This window comes from Monodon monoceros, unplaced genomic scaffold (assembly GCF_005190385.1).
Source record: "Monodon monoceros isolate NGI ecotype Baffin Bay Population unplaced genomic scaffold, NGI_Narwhal_1 Super_Scaffold_4, whole genome shotgun sequence".
In the NCBI taxonomy this organism is placed as follows: Eukaryota; Metazoa; Chordata; class Mammalia; order Artiodactyla; family Monodontidae; genus Monodon; species Monodon monoceros.
Window position 1 is genome coordinate 21,882,092 of NW_021703781.1, and position 20,048 is coordinate 21,902,139.

Genomic DNA, 20,048 nt, shown 5'->3' on the forward strand with positions numbered 1-20,048 from the left:
ACACAGATGCTTTGAGAAGATGTGCTTGGTTTATCTATGACTTCACGTACCTCCTCCTTCCTCATCTAGGAAAGAGCACTGCACTGGGAGTCTCGAAACTTGTGTTTGAGTCCTGACGCTGTTGCTCACCATTGTACCTTGGGCAAATTACTAAATGCCTTCAGTTTCTCCATCTTTAAAATGGGAAGGTTGGGCTCCCCAAAAGGTCTCTGTTCCATGATTTCAGTCCTCCTTCTCCTGCTTCTCACTTCGTCTCATCACCATGGATGCTGCCATGTCCTACTCTGCTGTGTGACCTTGGAGAGGCTACTTTGCCTTTCTGAGCCTCAACTTCCTAATCTGTATAATGGATAGAATAATGACTACCAAACAGAGTTGCTGAGAGGATTTAATGAGAGAACCCATGTGAACGGGCTAGCACCATGTCTGGCATATCATAAGAGCCTAATGATTGCCCAGTATCTTCCTTTCCTAAGTATTGGGCTTCCACTTAGGGCCTGATAGGGTCATGTCCATGGAAGTCCTGAATCTTGAGTTCACATATTAAGTGTTGAGATTTGTAAGGTTGTGGAAACAAATGTGGGCACTGGGCCAGAATGCCTGGGCTTTGAAGTCCAGCTTTGCCCTTTGCTAATTGTGTGGGCATGGTAAATTACTTAATCACTTTGTTACCTTATCTCCCCACAAGTGGGGAGAATAACAGGAAGGATTGAATTAGGGAGTACACAGAAATCCTTTAGCCCAGTGTCTGAAATGTGGTTAGTGCTCCAAAATGTTAGCTCTTGTCATGTTAGAATTGTCTTTTAAAAGTTGACTTAGAAAAGCTCATCGAGGGCTTCCCTGGTGGTGCAGTGGTTGAGAGTCCGCCTGCCAATGCAGGGGACACGGGTTCGTGCCCCAGTCCGGGAAGATCCCACATGCTGCGGAGCGGCTGGGCTCCTGGGCCATGGCCGCTGGGCCTGCGCGTCCAGAGCCTGTGCTCCGCAACGGGAGAGGCCCCAACGGTGAGAGGCCCGCGTACCGCAAAAAAATAAATAAATAAATAAAAGAAAAGCTCATCGACATTCTCTTCTAGATAAAATTCCCAGAGTTTAGAATCCTTCCTTCCTTAGCTATTAATAGACCATCAGAGCTATTCAGCAAATATGAGAGTCAGTATGTGGGAAAGAAAGAGTGTCTGTCTCATTTTATAGGGTAAATTGAGGCTTTAAAAGAAGTGATTTGCCAAAGGCCATGGTTCTAACCTAACTACTCCTTGAGAATCAGATGGAGACTATAGACCCTCTCTGCAGAAAATGGCGCACTGTACACTCAGAACATTTTGCACAGTTCCTGGCAGCTTAAGGACCTCTTGAAGCTAAGGTGACCGGCTGATCCAGTTGTCTGGGATGTCCTGGTTTTAGCACATATCCTGGGAAATGCCTCAGTCCTAGACAAACCAGGATGGTTGATCGCCCTACCTGAAGCCTACCTTGTGAGGGATGCTGTGAACCCCAGGAGAAGATGACCTACTCTAGGACTTCTTAGGCAGGGCTGTAGGCCAGGCATCCTGATGCCCAGGGAGGTCTCTGGCCAGGGCTTTGTTTCTTGGTGAAGGCAATACCATAGTCCTCTGATTGAGGACAGGAGCTAGGCTTTGTCACCCAGCTCTAGACTGGAGCTCCCTGAGGGTGCTCCAAATCTTCCTAACCTCTGTGTACTCTAGTGGTTACCATAAGGCCAGCACCTAATCACTGTTGAATGAATGCCAGGTTTTGTAAAATTTTCTGAATTAGAAAATATTGCTTTGTACTTTTCCTTTTCTATTGTGAGATTTAAATATATTGAATGTACCACAGGTTTGTTTGTTGTTTTTAAATCTATCTGCCTAAAAAAAAAAAAAATCTATCTGACTGTTCATGGATACTTTTTTTTTTTTTTTTTGGTTTCCAGTTTTAGGCTATTATGAATAAAGCTTCCATGAACATTATTGTACCAGGAAAAAAAAAAAAGAAAATATTGATTCCATTTGCAGAAGACAGAAATCCAACTCAACTTACTTAGGCAAAACCAAAAAAAAAAAAAGAAAAAAAAAGGGGAGGGTGATTTATTAGCTCATACAGCTGGGCAGTCCAGAGGATGGAGCTAATTGCTAATTTCAGGTATCGGTTGGCTGCAGACCCTCAAACTGTCAGGAATCTCTCTCCATGTACCATTTGGCTTTGTTTTCCTCCTTGTTGGCCTCAACCTCAGGCAGGCTCTTCCTCTGGTGCCAAAGATGGCTGCCAGCAGGACCAATTTAGCAACCCCAGTGGAAGGAGAGCGACTCTTTCCCAGTTCCAGCAGACTTCCAGCAGAAGTCCCAGGGTTGGCTTTGATTGTCTAGTTTGGGTCACATGCTCATCCCTGAACCAATCACTGTGACCAGGGAGATGGAGTGCTCTGAGTGGCTAGGGCTAAGTACTGTGCCCATCTTGGAATGTAAGAATTGAAGGGTTGGGAGCTTGCACTCATCTGAGCCACTTGGAGGACTCCTCTAAATTAAGAAAAGAGGACAGGCAGAAGTCACAGAACGCGGTGAATGACAGTTCCCTATTACACACTGTGACAAGTGACCAGGATGGAGGCAGGGAGCCCGGGACAGAGCCAGAGATGCACAGGGGTCTGCGGTAGTCAGTGGCCTGCTGGTGGTCTGTTGGGCGGCTGCTCCCCACAGGGACTCAGCCACCTGAGTAAGGTGCTGAAGAATGGATTAACCTCCCGTCTTTGCCCTCTGCTCTCTCCTGCGGGTACTTCAGGTTCCTCTGTGACCCAGTTGCTGGCCCGAGACATGGACAACGACCCCCTGGTGTTCGGCGTGTCTGGGGAGGAGGCCTCCCGCATCTTTGCCGTGGAGCCTGACACGGGCGTGGTGTGGCTCCGGCAGCCGCTGGACAGAGAGGTATGACCCGCCGTGACCTCTGCCCCTGGCCTTCCCTAGGGAGGCAGAAGCACACATTGGGGGAGGATGGCTTGTCGTCTTCTGACCCTGAAGCAGCATCTTCCTGCCTGAATGGTGTCCCTCTTCCAAGGCCAGTGCTGATGTCTGGACTTGGGGTTAGAATAGGGTGGTTTGGGGTGTCTCCAAGTAAGGGGCAACACTGGATAGGCAAAAGGGACAGTGACCTCGGGTTCATCCCCTGTAGAACAGCGGCTCCACGGTGTGTGCACATCTACACCCCCCCAACAGATGTTCCCCCAAAGGACGTTTTCCCGAGACACAGGTAGCCCTTAGCACGTTAAGGTAAGAGTTTGAACAAAACCCCAACCCCTGCTTTCTCCTCACATTGAAGTGGCCCCAGAGGTGATTTGCTCAAGATCACACAGCCATTTAGAGACAGAGCCCAGATTAGAACAAGATTCCTGACTCCTAATCTACTGCTCTTTTATGGGAAGGATCCATATTCTGAACCTACTTCCCCAACCCAGAAGGCAACGCTTATTCTTTAGGGAAGCCTTCAGTTATCCAGTCCCAGACCAGCTCCTGGGGCAATGCTGGCGGGTCTCCAGCACCAAGTAGGGCTCCGGACTCAGGGCCTCAGCTCTCCTCTCTAACTCTGACCTCCTCCCTCCCTCCGTTTTCTTTCAGACCAAGTCCGAGTTCATGGTGGAGTTCTCTGTCAGCGACCACCAGGGGGTGAGTGTCCCCTAAGGCCCCTGCTTCCCTGGGCGGCGGGGTTCCTGAGCCCTTGGGTAGAAAGAGGCTGGAGGCTGATGCTAGCTCCCCACTCTTGTCTTGCCAGGTGATCACGCGGAAGGTGAACATCCAGGTCGGGGACGTGAATGACAACGCACCCACATTTCATAATCAGCCCTACAGTGTCCGCATTCCTGAGGTAGGGGCCCCAGGGTCACACTTGAGGGACATTGGGGGCCTGCTGCTCTGGGGCCACCGGGGAGGAGGCTGATGCTGGAAAAAGGGCATTTCCAGCTCCTCTCCGGCCCACACCTCAGCCCAGCACCTGCTCTGGTCAGGTTGGTGACTGAGCCAGCGCCTCTGAGGGGGCCTGTCTGCTGGCTGCGGGAGCCTTGTGCCTGAGAGAGGGCCTGCCTTCGATGAGCCCTCCCAACTCCAGCCGGAGTCAGGGACAGGACAGAGGTTGGGAGGGGCAGGTTGCACGTTTTTTCCATTTACAGCCAGTGTGGGCCTTGGGCAGGTACGTTGGCAGACCTAACCCCAGGCCTCCCAGCTTTGGCTAGAGCAGGTCCCCCAGGATGCAAAGTGCATGCAGTACCTGGAAGGGGCTTTCTTTCTTGAACCCTGCGCTGTCTTGCTGGCCTTCGGCTGGTTGTCTGTGTAACTCAGTGTATTTGCATGAGTGCGTGTGGGTAAAACCACGCCATTGCTGGTAATTGAGAAGTGCACATCATTGCATTACGAACAGTTCGTTAATAAGCTGGCTGCTGGCTCCCGATGGCCCCAGCGTTCTCATTGCTTACTGTCCCTCTCCCTGGTGGCTGATGGCAGTCTTCTGGCCTGACAGCGATTCAAAGACCTTGAAGGTGGAGGGTAAAGAGCTTCTAACTGGGTGTCCCTCAGGCCTGCCCTCGGGGCTCTAGGTTGGGTGGCAGCAGTAAAGGTTTGGGATGGGAATGATGGGAGATGGAATCCACTGGGGAGAGGCAGCCTGGCACCATGGCATTGGAGTTCTAGCCCCTTTATGTTATAGGTCATTGGATCAGGAAACTGAAAGAGGTTTAGAAAATATCTATTCAGTTTATAGATGAGAAAAGTGAGGCTCAGTGTGGGAGAGTGACTTGCCCAAGGGCACACAGCTTTGACTTTGAGCCTCCTGACTCCCAGGGCAGCTTCAGATTCCTCAGGGATGAAGAAACCTGATCTCATGCCTCTAAGTTCCGGTTGCTGGCCCTCCTTACTCAGCTGTGAGCCAAGGGTCCTGTGCTTGTGCCAGACAGAGTGAAGTAGGAGAGATGTGCAGGTGGGACACACCAGAGGTACTCATGCCCTTCCCCTGATGGGGTGGGACATAGGGAGAGAGAGCCTGCCGTCCCAAGCATGGGGACACGGTGCCCTGAGCTGTGGCCGGTGTGCCCAGGACTGCAGCTTGGCTCCAGGCCCCCGCTCATTTGGAAGTCTCTCTAATTTAATGGTCTCTACGTGCCAGCCTGCACTCTATTCCCGGGCTCAGAAACCAAGGGCACAGCTCGGAGTTAATGAGCCTTGCACCCATTGCTCAGCTGCCATCCTGGCAGGCATGGCTGCCCTCTGCCTTCCCTCACGGGGGGGCAGCAGACAGCAGCAATAGCAAGGGGATGAGGGGTCACATCTCTGCTTCCCAGCCCTTGGGCCAGGGCCAGCCTTTTCCTCTCTCCCTTGCCAGGAGAAGATGTGACCTCCAATACCACCCTGTTGGAATCCCCCAGGATTCTCCAAAGGCCCCTGCCTCCAAGGAGAGAGCCTCTTCAGTCATTCATTTATTTAACAAATATTTACTGAGTGTCTGCTGTGGGCTTGGTGCTGTGCCAGGCTCTCACTGCACAGAGACCTGGGAGGCCAGAGGAATATATAATGAGGGGAGCCAGAACCAGAGGCCAGAGACCCCAGGCCTAGCCCCTGCTCTGCTCCCAGATTGCTGGGTCCATTTGGGCATGTCACTTAACCTCTCTGGGCCATGGTCCTCCTTATCTAATAAAAGCAGAGGACAGGTGGGATAAAATGGCCTGCCTCCTGCCCATCTGATGCGGAGAGGGTAGGCCAAGAGGGGCCGGCTGGAAGGACACACAGTCCTTGGAAGAAGGCCTGTGTGGTTTACTCGCTTGCATGTAAACCTACCTATCAGGTCACTTCGGTGGCCTGATACTCGATGCCCTGCTCAGGGCTGCTCCGTGTGGCCAGCGGGGATGTGGTGTCAGCTGGATGGAGGCCTGGCCCCTCCTGACCCGAGGTGGCTTGGCACTGACCAGCCCTGGCCTGGGGTGGTCACCTGAGCTAGAGCTTAGCTGCCTGGCTCAAGCCCCAGCTGGAGTACCAGGGAAGAGTCTGCTGGTCCTGGCCCAGAATTCAGGCAGGGGTCTCCTGCTGACATTGAAGTCACCCTGGAAACCCCAGGCCCTTGCCCTTGAGAAGCCCGATTCAGTGAAAGAGGCCCTATGGATGTGAATAGGATGAGAATGCAAACCAGAGAGACAGGGGTCACTGCAGACCCTGTGAGGCATCAGTCTTGAGGGGCTGCCAGAATGATCAGAGAAATCTCAACAGGCTTCCAGGAGGAGGTGGGTTTCCAGGAGAAGCTCGCCAAGGTGAGCAGCGGAGCTCCTGTGTTGTATGGTGGGAAGAGGGAGACTGGAGGTCAAGACATCTGGGTTCTAGTCCTGATTGTGCCAGCAACTGGCTGGGTGAGACTTCAGACCTGTCACTGCCCCTCTGCTGGCTTCAACTCCAACAGCTGTTAAACTGGGGAGTTGGGCCAGGCCCCTTCCAGGACTGACATGCCGTGATCTGAGGAGGCATCCCAGCAGGAGTGGCTCCTTTCTTATCCTCCAGTGCTTCATTATTCCTTGAGGGCTGACAAAGACCTCCAGTGGCTGCCTCCATCCACTCAGCTCCTCTTTTGGTCATCCTAGCCACCTGCACACCATCCCTAACCTTCCCAACTTCCACTCCCCCCAGCCCTAGGGGCCCTGATAATGTTTGGGTCTGTTGTGTCCAAAACCCAGGGATAGGCGTGGGGAACAAGTTACAGGGAGGTAAATCTAGGTCTACATATGGAAGAACTTTCTAATGAGACCCACCCCACAATCTACTCCCCTGTCCTGCTGAGGATGTACTGAGCTCGCCATCCCTGAAGTTATACAAGCAGAAGCAGGAGAACCCCGTGTTTCAGAAGCCATCTAGTACTGAATGCCGGAGAGGTGATGAATCAGAGGCTCCCAAACATACCCCATCAGAATTTCCTGGGGGACTGTTGGGAGGCATATTCCCGGGCCCCTGCAATTCTTTTTTTTTTTTTAAATTAATTAATTTATTTATTTGGCTGCGTTGGGTCTTCGTTGCTGCGTGCAGGCTTTCTCTAGATGCGGCGAGTGGGGGCTACTCTTAGTTGCGGTGCACGGGCTTCTCATTGCGGTGGCTTCTCTTGTTGCGGAGCACGGGCTCTAGGCACACAGGCTCAGTAGTTGTGGCACGCGGGCTCTAGAGCACAGTCTCAGTAGTTGTGGTGCACGGCTTAGTTGCTCCGCGGCATGTAGGATCTTCCTGGAGCAGGACTCCAACCCGTGTCCCCTGCATTGGCAGGCGGATTCTTAACCACTGCGCCACCAGGGAAGTCCGCCCCTGCAATTCTGAATCAGTAGTTGGGGGACAGCTGGCCCAGGAAGCTGCATTTTTAACTCCATGGTGACAGCAAGCCCTGGGGGATAATATCTGTGGCCCTTCCCCATCAGAGGGTTTCCGAGAGGTGCTGGGGTAGCCCACCTTTGAGGGGAACTTTCAGCCTGTCAACAGCTGCCTAGAGACATCACCCACGGGGACCCACGTCCTCAGGCCTGGAATAGGAGCATATGGGAGGCGGGTCAAGACCAGGCACTGCCCCTTTCCTGGGAGAAGCTCACCTACCCCCTGCCCACCCAGCCCTGCCCCCTCTCCCTCTGAAAGCCCCTGCCTAAGCCAGACAGGTGTGTTTTGGTTTGTTTGTTCTTGGTGCCCCTCCTGCCCACCCCTCTCCCCTCACTAAGCTGTTCTACATGTAATTATCCATTTTATCAGGGTGAAAGGCCCTGCAATTCACTTGTCGAAGCCCTAACGAGGCAGAGGCAGCGTGGATGCTTTCAAGTCCGTAAAGAAAAGGGAAATCCTGCTAGAATTGGCAACTTAATTCACCAAGCCAGCCTTGACAGACCTCATTAAGCCCCTGTGTATTCATTTCAGGCTAATGGCTGTCATGCTGACTGCTGTTTGATTTGCTGTAATAGACTTTTACGGCGTTCCAATTTGCTCAAACGTGTTTGCCTGTGTCTGTGCCCAGTGACGCTGCTCCAGCACCTCTGTTAGGGGTGCGTGCCCACCTCGCTGACCTTCAGTGTCCCTCCAGCTGTGCCCTGGGGAGGTGACCCTCGGGCCTGGGTGTTTGGCAGGAGGATGGCGTGAGGTTAGAAGTCAGATGGTGCCAGGTGGCTCCTTGGGTCAAGGAGGGCCTCTGAAGTGTCAGGGATGGCCATGTCGTTGAAGTTCTGAGAAGTTCAGCCTCCTTAGCTGGGCAGTGGAGGCTTTTATCCATCTGGCCTCAACCTACCTTTCTCAACTTATCTTCTGGTATTCCTCAACACGAATCCTCCTGTCAGCCAAGGGGCTGATCCAGTGCCTCTGAGCGTGTGTCTGTGTCTCTCTCTTTTCTTTGTAAAACACACTTTGTACTGTTCTAACTAGTACTGGAGTGTTTCCTTTCTTCTCTCAGCCTAACTCTATTCTGCTTATCCTTCAAAGCCCAAATCTGATCCGCTGTGCTTTGATCCACTCAAGTTGTTTGAAATGAACACAAACATTTGTTGAACAGCTATGGAGCAGGGCCCAGGGATTTTCAGCTGGCTTGGATATGCAGGGTAGAAAAAACAGACTCTACTGTTTGCTAGCTGTACAACTTTGGAAGGAATCTAACCTTTATGGAGCTCAGTTTTCTTATCTATAAGATGGGCAACAATATTTGCCTTGTGGGGTTATTGTGAGAGCTATAATAAGGCAGGTAGGAAAAGCCCTTAGCCCAGTTTTTGGCTCATAATATATTTTAGCCACAGCATAAACTACAGAATTGAGCCACACTCAGTCACCATAAACTACTGGTGATTGAGACCAGGGTCTTTGTGCTCAGGGAAGGTAATTTTACAGAGAGAAAAACAAGTAAGTAGATGTCTAACTATGTCTAAATGTATTAAATGCTATGGTAGCTTAGAATGTGCAAAGTAGGGTGGAGGGCGTAGACCTATGGAGGGGACTGTGGAAGGCGTGACCTGGTCTATATATGGGGGGGCTATTTGTTTGGGACCTTAGAGGATGAGTAGGAGTTTGTTAGTCAGAGAAGCAGATTATGTTGTCTCTGAATATCAGTACTTTCTGTGATCCTTTAGCTTCTTTTCATATATTGGAATTTCCCGAAGAGGAATATGAACTCTAACTCCTGACCAGAGATCCTGCTGAGGCGGGACAGTGACTGTATAGGTGTGTGTGTCCCTTGCAGGTGCCCACTGTTACCTTGTAGAAACAAAGCCAGGCTGGAAGTGGGCCTGGGCCCTCTGGGTCCCTCCCCAGTTTCTGTGATGGACAGGTCCTGCATAGATCTTTGTCACCCCTGGCTTTGGGTGACCAGCTGTAAGGTCGGATGAGGCTAGAAGTGGGGACGGGTGGTGCTGGGACGAGTTGACAGGGGCCTGAGAGACTGAGAGTCCTTGCCTGAGCCTCAAAGCTGGCTGGGGACAGGGTCGGAGCCAGAACCCAGGGCTCCTGGCGCTGGGTCCCACTAGGCCACACCATCTCTCCATGTCACTTAATAAAGACAAATGAAAGTTACTCCTTGTATATCCTTACTAGAGATGGGAAAACAGGGAGAAGAGTATTCCTGTCAATCTTCTGTCAATGAAACAAAGTAAATAATTCATTTCTATAATGATAATAATAATTTGATGTTTTGTTGTAATTAAGAGCTTCCTATGTGCCCAATGCCATACTTCCAGTGTGGGAGCTCACTGAGTCCTCACCTCATGGGGTAGCCACTCATGTTCGCATTCTACAGATGTGGACGGGGAAGTAGAGAGGTTATATAAGTTGCCCAAAGCTAGGCAAGGATGGAGCCAGGATTCAGAGACAAGTCTGGTTACGGGTCCTTTGGCAGATAGCTTCAATTCTACCTGCAAAATGGAAATAATTATATTGCCTTGCAAAATTGTTGTGAGGATTAAAGTGTATGGGACCATGTAAGAGAAGTACTTAGCATAGTGCCCAGTGTAAATGCCCAATAAATGCTCATGGTTGTAGTTGTTGTTCGTATGTCCGTGTCTCCCGTCAGACAGAACAGTAACAGAGCTTGGCCACCTGTGCGTCCTCAGCACCCAGTCTAGGACCTGTCCCTTGGACGTGAACTTCACGAGTGGGCAGAGCCCTGCTGCTTCCTGTGCCTCTTGGGTGGCTGGGAGGACAGCGGGAGCATTTATGCAAAGAGCCCGTTGCTGGTGCTCACTGACGCCCTCTGTTGCCTGCCAATTCCTGAATCTCAGCCATGCCATCCCATGTGCCGTGGGCGTGTGGGGAGCCCGGAGTGGCCCAGAGCCTGAGGAGGCGGACTTGCCAAACTTATTAGCACCCACTGGGCCCTACAGCGGTGCCCCCAGCTGCCCTCCTCAAGGAGTGCCCATCAGATGCTGAATGATTTATAAACTGCATCCCCGGTTTGCAGAGAGAGATGGGGGGTGAGGGGGACTTCCACTGGCTTGTGCCTGCCATCCCCCCTGAGGTGTCAGCTCTGCTCATGAGAGTGTCATCTCCCACGCCAGGAGAGGCAGACCCTTGACAGGCCATATTAATTTATACCTCGGGACCACGGTACCTGGGGGCTCCCTCTGCATCTATAACCACCCGCCTATTGATCTGGGAGAGGGAGGCCAATAAATCATTTCAGGGGCTCTGGATCCTGCTGGCTAGAGTCAGAGTAGTTTGTTCTAGCCAGGTGGCAACCTGGGCCATGTCTCTGTGTCCCTCGGTGAGCAGCCGGTGCCTGTGCCTTTTCTGGTCTCCCCCTGTTATCAGCACAGTGACGGATACCTGGAACCCCTCCTTTCTCCCAGCATGCGGGTGTCTCAGCCTGCAGCAGCAAGGACAGCGAGCTTTGGGCTTGTAGCAATGAAGATATGCATATGCGCAAAGCAATAGGGCTGCCTCTTTCTACATTCTTGAGGTTGTGGGGTGTGTGTGTGTGTGTGTGTGTGTGTGTGTGTGTGTGTGTGTGTGCGCGCGCGCGCACGCGCACACTTATTTAAGTAATGTCTTCTCTATGTCCTAGTGTTTTCACTGTCTTTCATTTGTCCTCATGACAACTCTGTAAGTCAAGGGAAAGTTATTCTTCCCATTTTCAAGATGAGAGAAATTGAGGCCAATACAAGGTGACCGTTTTCCCTAAGTCCCCTGGCATCAGATATGCTTGCAACTAGAGCCACAGTCTTTCCCTCTCTCATTTTTCAGCATCTTTGCATGGCTCTTTTTGCAACTTTGCCATGACCTGCTGTGGTTTGCCAAATGTTGCCCAGGGAGACGAGCTGGGGACTCTGGGCTCCGAGCACAGGCTTCCTCCCATCCAAGGCTGGATGCTGTCACACAGCCCCATGCACAGGCTATGGGGGTTCAGTGGAGAAGCTTCACGCAGAGCCCACTGCCCACTGTCTGCAGTGAGGACCATCCTCAATGGTCAGGACCCAGCCATGGTCATAGCTGTGCCCCTTCCGTGTGACCTGCAGGGTTAGTGTGCGCCCAGAGGTAGCCTCCAAGACTTCAGTCACCAAATGTGCACGCAACACATTTTCGTGAGAAGTCGGAGACCCACACATGGGTAAATGCCAGGCTGCTCAGCCTGCCTGCAGGGAAGAGTCAACATCTTTCTGCCACCTCCTCCTTCGTCTTGGGTGGGCGCCCGGGAGGGAGTAAATGGAGTCCCACAAAACCCAGGCCCAGAGAGCTCAGCCTAGCCACACAGTCCAAAGCTCCTTGCTCCCTCCTCCACCCTGTGGAGTGAAACCCAGGGCCCCCCATCCCCCGAGATCCCTGTGGCAGCTCCTTCCATGCCCGTGGGGTGTGGCCAGGGCTGTGGGCACCCACCCCCACCCCCAGCACGAGGAAAGAGGACAGTGTGGCAACAGGAGACGGAAGGAGCCCAGATGTGATTGAAATTATTATTTTGTCTGAATGGTAATAATGTTTTTAATTATGTCGGTTTCCTCACCGATTCTCACTGGGAGTCTTTGGGGGTCCATATAATTCCATTGCAATGACTGCAGGACCCTCTGCCATGAATATGAAGCAGGGGACCGTGTGTGGAGCCCAGCTCGTGTGCATTAGGGATTCTCTGGCACGTGCCGGGATACCTTTTATTGTGCCCCCCGCCCTTTAAATAAAGAACCTCTGAATGGAAGGAGATGATAGCTGCCTGCTGGAGATGTTCCTGCAGCACTGCTGGGCTGTCAGCCTCGTGTGCCGGAGCCCATCTGGCGTCTTTCATCTCCCTTTCTCTTTACTGTCCTCCTCTCTCCCGTGGTGGGGCCCTGATGGAGGAAGGGTGTAAAACTCCTGCCTGCACCCCTTTTCCTCCAGGCAGTGAGGTCTCCTTACACCTTGGGTGGGAGAACAGGTTTAGGAAACAGAGGGTTGAAGAAGGTCCCTTGTGCATCCAGGAGCAGCCATGGCTTCACTGCATCGTGAGAACCTGAGCCCCATCTGTGACACAGGGACCCTGGTCCCTACTGCAACGCTGTGATGGAGGCAGGCACACATGGGCTCTCGCTCCACACTGGGAGGCCATGAACAAGGGGTTTAGCCTCCCGGAGCCTCTGTTTCTTCATCTATAAAATAGGGATACATTGAGGTTGTTGTGAGAGTTCAGTGAGAGCGTGTATACGAAGAAGCACATCCACAGGGTAGCTGATCGGCATTCCTGTTGTTCTGAAATGTTCCCAGAGAACTTCAGGAAAGTTGCTTGGAAGGCCAAGGAGCTCGACAGGTGGGCTCCGTTGCTGTGTACTGATTGGTTGATATTGGGGGTGTTAGTGGACAAGAAACTTACAGTCCAGTGAGAGACAGGAAACATGAGGAAAACATGAAACTAAGATGTGACAAGGAAAAAATGGAAACAGAGTCACCTAGAAATAACTAGTAATAGGCAGAGAGCATTTCAAATAGACTCCTTGAAGCCAGCACCAGAAGGACCGTCGAGGTGACTCCATCCCACCACACATTCTGTAGAGATCAACAAAGCCAGAGAGGGTCAAAGGTTTGCCCAAGGTCACCTGGTAAATCAGTCCCTGCCCTTGGAATTGCTCCTACACCCATTCCATCCATCCTGGCTTCTAAACCCCACTCCTGGGCCAACCCTCTGCCTCCTAACCTTGGCCTGGCCTTTCTTTCCTGAGGTGGCCCCAGGCCCCCTCATGGACAAGAGAGGCCAACCAGTCCCAGGTCTGGGTGCTGAGTCTTCCTCGGGCGGGCTCAGCCAGTGGGCAGCCCCTCCTGTCTTGTCACCTGTCCGTGCAGCTCAGCAAGTTAAAGTGGGGACAGCTGTAGCCTGGAGGGGACAGGAACCCCACCACCTGTGGCTGGGTGAGTCGCTTCCCCCTTCTAGGGCTCAATTTTCCCCTCTGTTAAATGGGACTGTTAGTCCTGAGCCTGTCTACTGCATAGTGGGGGTCAAGGTCAGGACGGACAGGAAGGCCCTGAACTTAAAGCCTCATGCAAGTAGGACAGATTAACCCCTGGGGTATTTTCTCCGATGGCCCTGCAGGCTTCATGAGTTTTCTTTTCTTTTCTTTTCTTTTCTCTTCTTCTCTTTTCTTTTCTTCCCTCCCTTCCTTCCTTTCTTTTCTTCCTTTTTTTTGAGTCTACGTATTACCTAAGCATACATATAGAGACATGAACAATCGTAAGTGTTCATAAGTTTGAGTTAATTGCGAAGTGAACATATTTGTGTTACCACATCTGGATCAAGAAACAGAACCTCTCCAGCTCCTAGAAGCCCCCTTGTGACTTTTCCAGTCCTTCCTCCTCCCTCCAGAAAGTAAGCACTGTCCTGACTTCTAACCCCATGGATTACTTTTGTGCATTTTCATTTTATAGTATACATTCTATTAGGTTTTTATCATCACCTAAGACCCGGGGTAGAGGCAGCCAGCTTCGTCTCGGAGGTCACTTCCCACAGTTGTTAGGTTAATGGTTTGAATCTTGGTCTCACAACTTATATCTGTGAGTCCCTAGGAAACTTCCTGTCTCTGATGGAATGGGTGTGGTGCTGATGCAGGGCTGCCACTGTGCAGGGGACATGAGATGAGGCATGTGCAGGGCTCAGCCTACAGCCCACACACGGCAAGGCTGGAAGGACTATCACCTGTGGGCATCACCTCTAGGCAGCCCCTCCCTAGTCAGGGGTCATCTCTGCAGGTGGATATGGAGCTGCCTGAGTGCTGGGACAGGAGGCTGCACGGGACACTAAATGCAGTGGTTGAAACTTGGGTTGAGAGGAAGGGGAAGGGAAAAAAGGATGTGGGCCCCTTCCCTCATACAGTCTCCTTCGATCCTCTTAGAAGTCTTTCACCTGGTAAGAAGGGTGTGCTTGTCCTCATATTATAGCTGGAGAAATGGGCCCAGAGAGGTTAAGTGACTTGCCCAAGGCTACACAGCTAGTCCCAGATGCTGTCTTCTCTGTAACTGCCCCCCAGAGTGAGTCCAAATGCATTTTACCCCCAGCGTATACACTTGGGGTTTGGGGTTTATTGTAAGCCTGCCGGCTTCTGAGAGGGCAGCCTTGGGTCTGGAGAAGGTGGATGGGGGGAGGTGTTTGGTTGAAGTGACCTTTATTGAGTTCCGGCACCTTCAGGCTTCCACAAAGCTGCATCTCCTACCAGCAACCCAGTCTCAGGCCTGCATGAGAAAACACAAAAATCTTTAAAGGCTTCTTAGCAGCTTGAAGTGATTGTTTTGTATTTTTCCCTTCTCTATTCAGGGCTGGGGCAGGGCCAGGGCAATGGGAGAGGAATAATAAATCTCCCAAAGCATTGTCTTTCTTCCCACCTCCCCAAACCATCAGATCCCCCAAACTCAGGGGCCACGAGACCTTTTCAAAAAACAACAAAAAACCCACCCAACACAGCCCAAAAGATGGAGATGGAGGGAAACGCAACAGCAACTATTGGCGCGGAAAGCCGTAAATGGTGTGGAAGTAATGCCTAAAGTGTGCTGGCGATTACGGACATTTCCACGGAGCCACGCTCGAGCTGCACGGGTCGGTGACAGCAGCCTGGGGAAATAAATAAATAAGTGAGCAAGCCTGGCAGATCCCATTAACTGTTGCTGTGCAGGAGGGAGGTTTGGGGCAGGTCACTGGTGAGAAAGGAAGGAAGGTAGACAGGCTCATGCATTCATTCTCCCATCCGTCCATTCACTCAATTGTACTGAGTCCCTGTGATGTGCAAGGGCTGTCACTAAAACCTTTCCGTGGTGTTCTGAGGATGGTGACCAGAATCCCACCAGGCTGGCAGGGTCTGGCCCCAGCCCCTTCTTCACCTCCCCTTGGCTCTGTGCCTTCTTGTGCCTTTACCTTCTTTCTGGTGCCCGAGGGCATTGTGCCACAGGGCCTTGGCACGGCTATTCCCTCCCCGCTTTTCATGAACCATTCCTGGTGTGCTCTGTTCCCAAGGCCTGATGCTGAAGGCAGCTCAGAAGTGCTGGCGAGTCCCCCACCAAGGCCTTCGGAGAAGGGTTGAGGCTGGTCTCACCGGAGTTGCAGGCAGCAATGGGAAATGAGGGCACCTCACTCAAGGATGTTGGAGGAAAGGGCATCATTTAATGGGACTGGGGTATGGTAGGTAGAAGAGTAGCCCCAAAGATGTCCACATCCTAATCACAGGAACCTGGGACTATGTTACCTCACTTGGCAAAAGGGATTTTGCAGGTGTGATGAAGTTATGGGCCTCCATGGGGAGATATCTGGCTGATCTGTGTGATCCCACTGTAATCACAAGGGTCCTTATGAGACGGAGGTAGAAGAATCAGAGGAGATGTGACCATGGAATCAGAGGTCAGAGAGAGAGATCTGAAGTTGTTATGCTGCTGGTCTGACCAAGGAAGAAGAGGCCATTAGCCAAGGAATGAGTGTGGCCTCTAGAAGCGGGAAAGGGCATGGAAACAGATTCTCCCTTGGAGCCTCCAGAAGAAACACAGGCCTGTTAACCACTTGACTTTAGTCCAGTAAGACCCATTTTGGACTTCGGGCCCCCAGAACCGTAAGATGATGAACTTGTATTGTTTTAAGCCACTAAGTGGGACTTTGTTTCAGCAGAGGTAGGAGACAGATACAGGTACTTGGAAGGCAGAGTAGTAGGGCACGCATTCTACAGCACACCCCTCCAAAACCCCCAAACTCTACTTCACTTGCTCCTTTGGGGCCCTTCAGGCAGGAGGATATGTGTACCTAGAGGTGGGTTGTCTGGACGTAGGTGTGAGGCTGGTGGTCATTAGGGATGATCCATGAGGGCCAGCCATGGGGCAGGGGCACCCAGAGCTGGGGAGGGCCCCTGGCTGGGAAGAAGCCTTGTAGAAACCAGGTGGGGTGAGGTGGGAGAGCCTAAGAGCCCATTCTGTGGGTATAGAGAAAGGGAGAGCTTGCAGATGAGGGTGTGGAGCATTGTGTTGCGAAGTGCTGCATCCAAGAACTGGCTGCCATGCTCCTGGGACCCCAGGAAGACCTCCCCATTGCCCAGAGGAGGGCTTAGCAGGTGCTTGAGTGCTGGAGACCCTCCTGGAAAGCTTGACCTCTTGGCACCAATGAGCCCAGAGACGGAGATAGAGGAGTTTCTTCTTGGCTTACTACCAGAGCAGTATTGGGATGTGGAAGTTTGGTCCCATGCCCCTGACCCCACCCTCATTCATTTATTCACTCATTCATCAAACTTCCTGGATGCCAAGTCCATGCTGAGTCCTGGGGACACAAGAGGAGTGAGATATTGTCCCTGGCCTCCAGGAGGTCCTGGCTGGGTCCTGCTCACCCACAGTGGCACCTTTAAAGCAGGGTGGGAGGCCAGTGCTTGAGGACTCAGGCAGCCATCACCCAAAGCTTGGCCCCCTCTGGATGGCTGATGGGTGGAACAGGGCAGTCACCTATCCCAGCTTTAGTGCTACGGGAAAGCTGGGCCCCACTGCCCACCCCCCGCCCCCGCTGCCCCCCTCCTAACTCCCAAGTCCCTTGTGGCATGTGGCATGAATGGAGATCAAGCATGTCTCCCTCCAGGCAGCAGAATTGGACACACGAACTCTAAATGAGCTTGGCAAATTGGCTCTCTCAGCTCTGTCCTTCCCCTCCACCACCCGGCCCTGCAGCAGCCTGGGTCACCTGTGGGAGTTCTCAGTCTGGGCTGGGGAGGGAGGGAGCAGGGACTGGTTTGGGTCTGAGGCCAGGAGAGGCTTCCCCTGCATCTGGGCACCCCATCTTCTTCCTTATATCTGAGGTGAGTGTAGACCCCACAAGATAGAAAAGTCCTTTCTGGCTTCAGGGGCATTACTGAGGAAGGGACGGGGCACTGGACCCCTAGCAGGCCTGGCATGGGCTCAGTGACCTTGCCTTCCTCCCACCTCCTGTTCCAGCTTCTGTTTATAACTCTTGTCTGATGTGTGGGTTCTCCTGGTCCCAAGTCCCAGGATTCATGAACTGATTAAAGATGGGATCTGAATCTTATAATTCCTTGAACCCATGAGGGCCAGGGGTACTGGGCGTGAGGAAGGCACTGAATAACAACAGTAATAACAATAATGGGGACTGTACTTGCGTTCACTTGGTACTTTGTATCACCCATCTGTGCTGTAGGTATTGGGATTATCCCCACTTTTTTTTTTTTTTGCGGTACGTGGGCCTCTCACTGTTGTGGCCTCCCCCGTTGTGGAGCACAGCCTCCGGACGCGCAGGCTCAGCGGCCATGGCTCACGGGCCCAGCCGGTCCGCGGCATGTGGGATCTTCTCGGACCGGGGCACGAACCCGTGTCCCCTGCATCGGCAGGCGGACTCCCAACCACTGCGCCACCAGGGAAGCCCTATCCCCACTTTTAAGGTGGGGAATCTGAGGCTCAGAGAGGTTAAGTCAGTGGCTGATCTGGGATGTGAACACAGCTGGTTCACCTCCAGGTCCCCCACCCGTGCTGTGCTGCCTCTGTTGACAGTGGGTCGGGAGGCGGGGCCGTGGAGGTGTTCATGGCATGCGTGCCTGGATTCTCAGAGGACCCAGCAGGCGGCGGACCACTGTGAGAGGGGTGCTAGGCTCCTGGGCGTGCCCTCCAGGCTGAGGCTCCTGGCAGCCCTCTCGAGGTCTCCCCCCGTCCTCCTCTGTCCAGACGGTGCCCGGTGCCATGGCCAGCATAGGATAGCGAGAGGGTGGGATGCCGCTCCCAGTCCTAGAGAGCCCAGCTGGGCAGCGTGCTCCTGGAGAGATACCTTCCCACCCCTGCACCAGGACACAGGTGCGTGCACACACCTCAGGCATGACGTCCGCCCTGCCTCCTTCTGTCCCGTGTGTCTCCCTCACGGGTCAGCGCCCCGGAGCGGTAAATCATGAGCCAATTGGCCACAGCCAGCAGGAGGCCAGGAGGACACAGGGAGGGGACGCTGCCATCAAAGCCATTAGCACCAAGCTGGCCAGGCAGACGAAAGCACAGCTGGGTGGGAGAGGGTGGGCCAGACCTCTTCCTCTGGGCACTGCTCTGGAGCCCTCCAACGTGTGACATGGGTTGGGGCACGAGCATGGAACATGTGTGCTCAGGAGTTCACTGAGTGTGCAGGATTCACGGTATAGACCCTTGGTTATGCCTCCCCTGTGAAAACCGTCTTCAGATGGGGGCAGTCACATCATAATAAGGGAGTGGAGATAAGTTCCTTCCCGCCTAGATTCATTGGACTGGAGCAGACCTCACCCCCACTCCACAGCCCTCACCTCCCATGGCAGCAGTGTATCTTAAAGGGACACCAGACTGAGATTCTTCCTCATGTCTTTGGGCCTCTCCTTCCATCTCCTTGGGCCTTAGTTTACCCATCTATGCAGTGGGGTTAATACCCTTAGCTCTAGCTAACTTCCTAACTAGTCAGCGTTGTTGTTAAGACACAGATGAGCCAATGGGTATGAAATGACATGAAGACTAGACCCCAGCTCCCCAGGTTGTGGCCCAGCTGAATTATGCCATCATGCTGTGGCACTCAGAGGGGTCTGGGTGGCATTCCTGCCCCTAGAAGGAGAGAGTAGAATGAGTGTTGTGACAGCGAAGACCTGGGGCACGTCAGTCCCTGCTGCCTCCCTGGACATGGGTCTCAGTGTTCTCTCCCCAGGACCGAGAGCTGTTCAGGCCTAGTAGTTGATGAGCAGTGGCAGGGCATGTGTTGTCAGTAAACTGAGGCCCTGGACATCTCTGTGCAGCCGGTGCCTTGGGATGGGTCCCTTCCCATAGTCTCCCCTGGGGGGCTGTTAGGTTGGCAGGCCCGTCCCTTCTGCATGGCTGGCCTTGCATCCGGCCTGTGGCAGACACGGCTTTTTTGTTTTTGGTTAAAAAACCTCATCGGAGCGTTATGATATTGGAATGTGAAGGGTAATTGAGCTGAAAGCTATTCTCTTCCTGCAACCGGCGCGTCAGGAGTGATTGAGGCACGCGGGCCTGCACACCAGCCTCGAAATCCTGGTGAAAGGCCTGTGCAGAGATCGGGGGGGAGATGGATGGAGTGGAGCCAGGCCCCCCAGAACCCTGGTTCCCAACCCCAGGGGTCCAGGCCTGCCCTGAAATGTGCCCCCCTGGGACTCTGAGCTGCCAGGCTGGGCCTCCACCTACCTGGAACAGATATCCGAGATCCCCGGTGTGCTGGTACTACGTGGAGGGGCCCTGGTGACAGGTCTTGAGGAGGGGGCTGGGCACTGGACTGAAACAAGCAGAACAGCTTGGTGCCTGCGTCCTCTGCCCCCTCCTCCCTGCTTTGTCTTCTCCTGCCCCTACTCTGCAGAGGGTCTCTTTCTCTGCTTTCTGCATCTCTCTCTCTCTCCCTCTCCTTCTCCCCCCTCCCCTCCCCCTCCCCCTCCCCCCTCTCTCTCCCCCTCTCCCTCTCCCCCCACCCTCCCCTATCTCTGCCAGTGTTTGGACAACCCCAGTGTTTTCTAAGCCATTTTCCTGCACAGTTGAATCACCTGAGGATCTTGTTGAAATGCAGATCCTGATTCAGGAGGTCTGGGATGGGGCCTGAGACTGTTTCCACCGAGCTCCCATGGGATGCCAATGCTACGGGTCCCCGACCTCACTTTGAGGA

The 20,048-nt window shown here is 53.0% G+C and overlaps 1 protein-coding gene across 1 annotated transcript in view; it reads left to right on the plus strand.

Moving 5' to 3' along the window:
* CDH23 (cadherin related 23) overlaps positions 1-20,048 on the plus strand; it is a 443,685-nt gene that overhangs the window by 112,232 nt on the left and 311,405 nt on the right. Inside the window, exons 4-6 of the mRNA XM_029245124.1 lie at positions 2,778-2,920; positions 3,608-3,655; positions 3,762-3,854. Of these exons, the coding sequence (XP_029100957.1) occupies positions 2,778-2,920; positions 3,608-3,655; positions 3,762-3,854 (284 nt within the window). The remainder of the gene's footprint in view (positions 1-2,777; positions 2,921-3,607; positions 3,656-3,761; positions 3,855-20,048) is intronic.